Genomic DNA, 9528 nt, shown 5'->3' on the forward strand with positions numbered 1-9528 from the left:
AAAAATAAATTAAACCAATAACTATTTTTCAACTAATTTTATCCTAATATCAAATATCTAGATCAATTATTGTATAAAAATATCTATTTACATTGATTACATTTTGAATTTTATATTCATGTAAATCGTCATGTAAAGATAAAGTTTAACAAAAAAGAAAAAAAAAATACTTCTTAATGCTGTGAATATTATCGTCGAATAGATAAAAAGAAAGTAGCATTTTTGAAGAATTATCAATGAAATGGACTGACGTAACTAATTCTACATTCTCACGAAGCATTATAGGAGTGAAATTGGGTGTTAATACACTGTATTTTCTTGCAAATTCTTCGAAATTTGTATGCAAAAACAGTTAAAGACTTGATATCACTATGACAGATTTCTTTATAGTTTTTCAAATAATTATTTTATAATTACCGTTCATCAGCACCATCTCGTCGTTTTTGAACTTTTGGTTCAAGGTTATATTTTACAGAAAAGAGGTAGCGAAAATGTGTACTACTCTATAAAAGGTCGACAGTGGAAAGATTTAAGAAATTCTTGTTTGTAGAATATTCTTGGATTTGGGGATGAAGAATAGGCATGTGCCTGTAGCGGAATAGCATTTTGAAAAATTTTCCTAATAATTGCATCCGTTTGGGCTTGAGATGAAAGGTCGGCGAGAGTGTACTGAGTACAAGAATAATGAAGAGGAATACTCGAACTGAATATCTAAGCAAAATAGATACCAAGTGCATGCATTAAAACTATAGTAGAATATATCCGAAAACTTATAGAAAGTACATATGTGTATAGATATGTATAAATGAAAAAGTATATATGTGTAAATGATTTTCAAAATATATAAAAATGCATGAAACATAACATAAACGGTGAAAGGAAATACTTTAAATGGATATCTAAGCAAATAAGATGCTAATTGTACCTATTAAATTACAGTATAACTGAACAGTTCCAAAAAGTACAAATTTGCAAAAAGAGAAAAGAACGATCTCGGATAAACAGAGGGAAAATATGAATTCTTTATACGGCTAAAGTATTAAAAACATACATAATGCGTAGTGCTGAACAATGGAAAAGTACTAATATTATCTGGGCTGGATTTGGAAAGGCCAAGTTCCCCATTACAGGACATAATAAAACGCTTTATTTTGTGCGGAACATTTGTGAAAGCGAATTAAACATATGTTTTCTCTTATGAGGTAAATTCATTTGTTTCGCCAAAGAATACGGCATTACTTTTTCTAAGATTATTATATTATCCAGAACTTTGGGGCAGTTTTTTTTTTTTTTTTTTTTCCCCATCTAGAAAGACATAATTCAAAAGTTTTACTCTATATTAACCGTAGTTCCTTGTACTCTTGATAGAGCTCCTTGTGTGGAAGCGTCATGCATTTTCGCATCATAACTGACGGCAAGCTTTGAAGGCAGTGCTGTCTTTTCCCTCACATAGCCCCCCACACCTCTATAAGAAACGGTGGCATCGGAACTTTTGGATCTATCTTTGCATCAGTGCCGTTGTAGGCGTCTCGCTTAGTTACTCGCAACTATTCCAACTATGCCCTTCAGTTATTCACATTAATCCTTGGAGCGTCACTTTTCATTTACGAAATATTCTGAACAAAACATAGGCGCTATTTTCTCTCGAAACTAAATGTTCTATACATTTGAAATTTCCATTTGAGGCCATTTTTAATGAAGCAGGTTCTTTCATGGCTTAGTAAAGTGAACCATTTTTGTTTTCACTTTGACTGATAAAAGATTTTCTCTTCATTTATTGGCGTAAAATAATAAATGAAATATTAAATTTAAAATGATAAAAGTTTCTATTAAAATAGAAGATATTAGTTAATAACAATACTTATTTTGAATAACTGCAGTGTTGTTAATTTCACAGGAATTTGTTTAAATTCTCCTTCATTTTAATTTTCTTTAAAAACGTTCAAAGCACGATTTAAGAGGAATGAAATCAGAAAGGTAATTTTTATTAATGTTTAAAGCAAAACTGTTTTTCAATTTTAGAAAAATCCTCTATGGAATATTTCTATGCAAATACTACTACAATCTTCCAAACTAGTCTAAATTTTCCGAAATTTTTGAGGAATGCTGGCAATATAATTTATACAAGGAAGTAAAATAATTTGTATTTTTTTTATACGAGAGGCATACTAAATATTTTAAATTTTTCGTACAAATATATCAACGAAAAATATTCTCCTTTTAATATTTTAAAAATCAGAAAATATCTTTTTAATCTTTATGAATAACATCGTACTGGAAAACACAACTTTCATTTTCACATGAATATTTTGAGGAACTTTCACATTTTACCCAATTTAAGAACTAAGAACCCTTTAAGGAAATTGATTTTCTTAGATACTTATTATGCTCCGAGGAAATTTGAAGTTAATTGAAAACTAAACAATGTAACCCTTTTAGTTCTATTAATATGATTTGCTGAATTAATGTTCCTGTTTTTTTCTGAAACTTCACGATGGTTATTTGGAAACAGATCTGACTTCTTAACCGTTACCTAATAACCCTTCAGCTTTTACTTAATTCTTGAAATGTTTATATCACAAGCAACGTGAAGCTATTTGAAACATATCGGTATTTTCAATGTTCATCAGATATAAAAACACGACGGAATTTCATAACATTTTAGAGCCTACAATCATATGATCCCGAAACCGAGATTAGTTAATAAATCATTACGGCCTTTAGTGCGATTAAATAATATTTTACTTAAGTATTACTATGACAGATTTCAGTTTTATGTCTACATTGAACAACATTTTCAATGTATAGAGAAGATTTTTTTTTCTTGTTGATACATAAAATAATACACTAACTTTTCCTTTTAAGAAATAACGAAATCATTCTGCTAAAATTTCGGTTGGAAAGTTCTAGTTTTTGGACAAAAGACGGCCAATTCTAGTCTTTCTTAATCGCATTTTCTTTTAGGCAGAAAGTTTATTCAATCGATTAATTTTTTGACAGACGGCATCTAATTCAAATTCAAACCGAAAGAAGAAGTGATTCGCAATTGGTGTATCACCAGAAAAAGTGATAAAGCAATTATAGTAGCCACACTTTATATATAAAAAAGGGGGGGGCTGCTTTTAGAAAAGAATATCCTAATCCACTGAAGTAGATATCAAATTTGGTATTTACAATTCGTAACAATCAGAAAAAGACTTAAAATGTTAAATAATATCTTCAACGGACTGCTAAATATTTAAAGAACTCTTTTAATAATATATTGCATCGAAAATTGGATCGGTGTGCCCGAAGTCAGAGATACCAAAGTAAATAAATACATAAATCAAACATATGTATCACTTGGGCAATAGATGTAAATGTTCGAGAGTCAAGGTAACAATGATATTTTCATGCTTCAATAAGTAGCTAAGGAAATGCAAATAATCTAAGTTATATACAAAAACAGATAAATATTTACCTCCTGAAATAATTTTCACTTTCCAGAATTTGTATATCATAAATTAATGCAGCAGCATACTGCAGCTTGAAGTAGTTCGGCTGATTATAAAATTTAATCCAAAACAGGGATTTAGTAAAAGAATATGCTTGATTATATGGAGATTACATTCAATTCGACGCGATCTGTATAAAAGCTTTTAACATTTAGATCACAGCTAGCTTTAATTTATTCATTGAAACATTTTATCTATTCATAAAATGATTCAAAGTGAAAACTACACTTACTAAACATCTAACACACAGCGCAAGCAGAGAACTATTTGAAACCATATATAATTGTCACAAATCTATTTAAATAGTTTCAAAAATATTCATTGATTACGTTTAATATTCATAACATACATCATAATGTTGCGCTTATCTTTATTAGATGCATGTCCCTTTTGGAAGCCACATTAAGGATATTTTGGGACATAATTCGCACTTTTGAATTGTGGTCAGATGACATATTAGCAGGCATCCCCTTTTTCAAACTTCCTCGCCACATCAGCATAAGAATATTTTACTCTGTGCGACGAATTTAACATATTTCTGTCGACCTTACAGTAATACTAACAAATTTTTTTCCAAAAAAAAAAAAAAAATCATTGGGATTTCCCTTTTTTCTGAACAAATGCGTAATTCCTTCAGGTAGTTTAACTTCCTAGCGGCATTGTGTTCTCATGGGGCGGCTAAATAAATTAGAAGAGACCAAAATAGGTTACCTTATGTGTGGGCTCAAAGAATCAGGGGTCTCATCTCCTGATGTCTTGAAAAGGGAAAAAACACTTATGTGTATCTTCGCCAGAATATCTGTTTTGATAGAATTTAATACTTCATCCTCCCACAGTCTAAAATGTGACGTGCTTTACTCCCACATACTCAGTAGTTCTTTAGGCATATCGGATCTCTCGGCATATTTTTCCATTCCGAAGCCATGACGTTAGAAAATTAGACACCCCGAGAAGAATTATTGATCATCAAAATTAGTTCTGATCATTTATTTTGTATATTGAACTACAGAACTTATACGTTTAAAAACGCGCATCATTATCAGTAACCAATATTTAAATTCTTTATAATTATGTCAGTTAACACCTTAACTGCGGAGTTTGCTATCTAATTAGATGACATCTTTGAGTTGTTAAGTATGTTGATGTATTGATTCAATGAAGACTCCATGGAGCATTTAATGTTTGTGGATTCCATGTAATTTTTGGATTGAATTATAACATTTGCGAATGATTTAATTTACCTACGTTGATTCTATCAATTCGTCTGCTTATTAGTTCAGGAATATGGTTATTTAATGCTTGAACTGTGCTCGGACATCACATTTATCAGGTTAATCTATTGCAGAATTATTTTTTTTTTCTTTTCCAAAAATCGCATTAGTTCTTATAATTAAATGGAATGATTCTTGTGGGGAATGATCTATAATAAATGTCGAAATGTTTTTCCAGTATGAAATTTTATGAGCTTCTTAAAAAAAAAAAATCACAAAAATAATTTCAGAATTTGTATCCCCTCTAAATATTATTATATTATTTAAAATGTCTTTTAAAATAACTGCTCATCATAGTTTTTTATGCTTGTTTTTTTTAAAAGTAAATAAGAAAAAAATAGAGAAAAAAAACTTTCATTTATTCAGTAATCAAATCCATCCCCTTTTGCATACTTTTTTCAAAGTATGTCAACTGCACGTGTCATCATTAAAACACCACATTTTATGGTTTAAATCAAAAATAAGAATTTAATATTTTAAATCCATTTTTTATTGAATTAAATAAATGAGATCAAATAATGATAACTTATCTTTTCAAAGTCCGTTTACACTTAATAATAATCATTCGACTACAATAAATTTCAAATAGTAATTTAAAAAAAAAATCTAGTGACACGAGACATCGTACTTATTAAAACCAAACCTATAAATTCATTTTAAAACAGCATTAAGGTTGGAGATTACGGATTCCTGTGACTAACTACTCTGAAAATCAACCATGTTCGCATTTATTTTTATTCTTTCTAAATAGCATTATAATTATCAATATGTTTCGACTTTATTTAATGGGAAATATTTTGGTTTTGGCTGAAACGTAACTAACTCCGTTTTTTAGGGTGAAATAATGCCCAACTATGAAACACTGACCAGAGAAATTTCAAAAAGCAATTCAGTATATCTGTCTTCATCAAGATTCAAAGATGATGTATACCTTTATCCATCTAGACTCACAACAATCCCCACCCCCATCTCAGACAAAATGGTTGAGGGAACTAGAACTATCTCTCGGAGGTCACGACTGGAGGGTTCCGACGAGGGAAGAAGAGGGATTGGGGGATTCTCAAACGTTTCGCACCCATCTAGGCATGACTGTAGCAAAAATAAAAGAGTTCCAACTGTTCTCGTTATGCCAATTCTATATTTTCCGTTTTTCTTTAGTAAATCTTTAACTACTACATAATAATTCTTTATGCAAAGTAAAAAAAATATATATATGCCATGATTTGTTGCGCATTGCAAAAGAAAAAAGCATAATTGGTATAAGTCGGTTGTCGGGGAAAGAAGAACAAGATGTCAATAAGGGAAGGTGAAAATGGTTGCCATCTTGTGTCTACGATCTCTGAAATCACCTCCAATTGATTTCTACTCTATAATACATTTAAGTCATAAGTAGTAATTTTGGAAGTCGGACTTTTCACTTTTCTAGAAGTCGCTGTTGTTAGCAACAGAAATAGTTTTTTTTTTTTTTTAACTTTTGTTTTTCAGGAATTCTTCGTTAATTTCAGGCATCTAATGAAGTACTCGAATATCCTAACTTTGAATCAGTCCTTTTCGCCATATCTAACCATAAGAATAAGTTTTATTTCATTTTTGAAACATAAAAAAAAATAAGTTGGTTTTTAATATAGAATAATTAAAGAAGGTCTCTTTTTTTGTAAGCAAATTCTTTATTATAAGAGAATAAAATGCTAAAAAGTAATAGAAATGTAAACAATTTTTAGCTAAGTACTTGCAATCGAATTTGTTAATTTTCAAATCAGAATTGTAGGCAATTAAAAATCATATTTTAAGAGCAATAGTGTTGAAAAAAGGCAGCAGGAAATAAATTAATTTGTTCTATTAATTTTACAGCATTCAATTAATACATTTTTTTGGCTTACTTTTTAAACAAAGAACTTTCTACAAAGCATAATTTTTTCAGACTGCGAGCAGTTTTACAGGGATGAAATTGTATTTTTTCTAATTTCAAAGAGAAAATAAATAAATAAATATTAGTACAACTTTCAGATTTATCATTTATACCAACACTACTTATTATTATGTGAACTATAAAATTACTGCTATAAAAAATAATTTCTATTTTGGGTTTAGAAAAGTGCGCTAAAATATATTCGTCTCGATTATATTGTTAGTATGTATATAGTCTCAAACTAAAAATCTCAATTTCTTTGGTATTAGTAAAACAAAATTTCAATTATTTATTTACTTATTTATTGATTTATTTTTCAGAGACTTCGGATACATCCACAACAAATGTCTCCAGTTTAGATTGCCTTTCACTAATTGTCCAGAGCATCAACCCAGATACTAGTTCTCTTCTGTCTGCTGTCACTATGGATGCGGATGCCTCTAATTTAGAATAATAATTCTTAAATTTATAATAATAAAACATCTAAAATGAATATTTTGAAATAAGTTATAAATTAAACAGAATACTCGAAAATAAGCAAATTTTGTTGATATTATATTTTGCCAGTTCCTTTATAGCTTTGAAGTATGTAGCACAAAGCCCATGAACACTATAGTCAGGAACAAGGTGAGTTAATTAAGAAAGTTCTGCAATGTATCACAAGCAACAGTTAAATAATTTGGTATATTTTCCTTAATTTTTTAAAAAAATGTTATTGACATGTTTGACAAGCATTTAGCTTTTCTCAGCAGAAACTTGCACTCTGCGTAACAAAGTTTTATTTTAAATATTTGAAATGTTTCATTTCATTGAGTTCTTTTTATAATCCCAAGATGCTTAGAAGCACTTAATTTGTCAGTCGTCGGTGACGCGATCATACGTAGCTTATTAAATACTGTCGAGATGTTTAAGTAATGAATGCTGTTAAAAGACATGTAAGATAGTAAAGTAGTATGAAAACAATTTAATTGGTGAAGTAGAAATTACTGGGTATGTGTATTATCCATGCAATATCTGATCCATTCAATTACTGCACTTCATAAAACTACTATCGTATAGCATGATTTGTACATTGTTTGTGGTAAAAAAAAAGAAAGGAGTAGCGCATAATAATCAGATGTAATATAAAATAAAAACTGACAGCTGCTGATAACATCACAGTCAGAGCAAAATGCCTTGCTCTCAGTTAATCATGTTACCTACATTTTTACGCTAAGATATATAGCAAATTAGAAAGACACCAATAAAATAAAACTATGAAATTTCCAAGAATATTTCCAGAAATACATTGTACCTAAAACTATAGTTTACTCTACTGTAGTTTTTCTATACTAGATTCAATTATTATAGAAAATTTCAGTTTCTCGGAATCAAGCAAGGTATATACCAAATTTTTTTGTGTAAGCAGCAGAATTTAAAAACCAATTCAAATATCCTATTTTTGTTTCGAGCAAATATTCTTAATAAGAAAATGGTATAAAAATGATTTACGAAAATACAATATTTGAAGCTGAAAGTTCATAAAACGATGACAGAATTAGGAATTTCTTTCCTTTTCCCTCCATTCTTAATTCTTTGAAATTTCAAATCAATGTAATTTTTATCAGAAGTATTATGCAAAATTTTCATTCCTTCAATCTATTTAATATTTAGACCTTATAATCAGAAAAAAAAATATTTTCAGACAATACACAGTTTATCATTGAGTTGCAAAATTGCAACAAAATTTTTTAAAAAAAATTTCAATTTAGTAATTTTCCATTTTTAATGTGAAGAAATATGCTCACCTTTTTTTTAAAAAAAAACCCTCCCCCCCCCCAAAAAAAAAAAAAAACACGTTCCACTGAAATGCTTTCTGTGCAATTGGTTTTTAAATAACAAAAACACCGGTCCGTAATGCAGATTTCCAATTAAGAATTATATCAGTTGATTTTTAGAAAATAAAGACTTACATAAATAAACATATTCGCATACATACACAAAATATGACTTTGTATAAAAACAATTTCGAAATGTACTTTATCAATTTCAAGATCGAGCTTATAATACACTTATAAAAACTTATGTGCAATGTTGATAAATGGTTTGTAAAGATATATTTTATATGGCAATTCATTGATTATACGTATTTTAATGCTACGAGGTTAATAGTATTTACACAATTAACCTAAAAATTGATTATATTTTTTTGAAATAAATGTATAAACATCTATTTTAGAAACTGTTTATGTATATGTTTGAAACTGCAGATGTAAACAGCAATTGTATAAACCGCACCTTTTAAGATGTAAACAACACCTTTAATAAGACACTCTGAATATATCTCATCATTTGATTGTATCAAGGATTTGTCTAGATTGCTATAAATGAACTCCGAATGCACTAAGTGTTGTTGAGATATGCTATTAATGATTGAAAAATATCTTTTTACAATATATAATTCTTAGAACTTTGAACTAAAAAATTTTATTTTTTTCATGATTGAGAATCTTTTGAAATGATTATTGTATTTAACGTAAATGTGCTATAAATAAAATGTACGAGCACATGTAATTGTTTATATTATAAATATCATTTATTTCTATTCGCAACTATTTTGTGTTTTTCTTAAACATTTTTATATGTATATATTGTTATCATTATTGTATTATCAAATGTGGTGTAATGGGATTAATGTTTCAAAAATTGCGTAGTAAGAAATTTTTTTTTGTTTTACTAAAATATACTAACGATTCATTATGTTTGTATGTCTTTAACACAAGTAAAATATTTTGCTGTAAAAAAGCATACGTTTCGTGATACTATTATGGAATCAATAAAGAATATATCTTGACTATATATCCCTTCTCTCTCA

At 28.7% G+C, this 9528-nt stretch overlaps 1 protein-coding gene across 2 annotated transcripts in view; it reads left to right on the top strand.

Moving 5' to 3' along the window:
• Nucleotides 1-9296, top strand: part of LOC129960877 (uncharacterized) — a 116954-nt gene extending 107658 nt beyond the window's left edge. For both annotated transcript variants that reach the window (XM_056074587.1, XM_056074586.1), the window contains exon 4: nucleotides 6995-9296. In XM_056074587.1, the coding sequence (XP_055930562.1) occupies nucleotides 6995-7128 (134 nt within the window). In that variant the 3' untranslated portion in view covers nucleotides 7129-9296. The remainder of the gene's footprint in view (nucleotides 1-6994) is intronic.
• The last annotated feature ends 232 nt before the right edge of the window (nucleotides 9297-9528 follow it).

The sequence above is a fragment of the Argiope bruennichi genome, chromosome X2, assembly GCF_947563725.1.
Source record: "Argiope bruennichi chromosome X2, qqArgBrue1.1, whole genome shotgun sequence".
Taxonomy (NCBI): domain Eukaryota; kingdom Metazoa; phylum Arthropoda; class Arachnida; order Araneae; family Araneidae; genus Argiope; species Argiope bruennichi.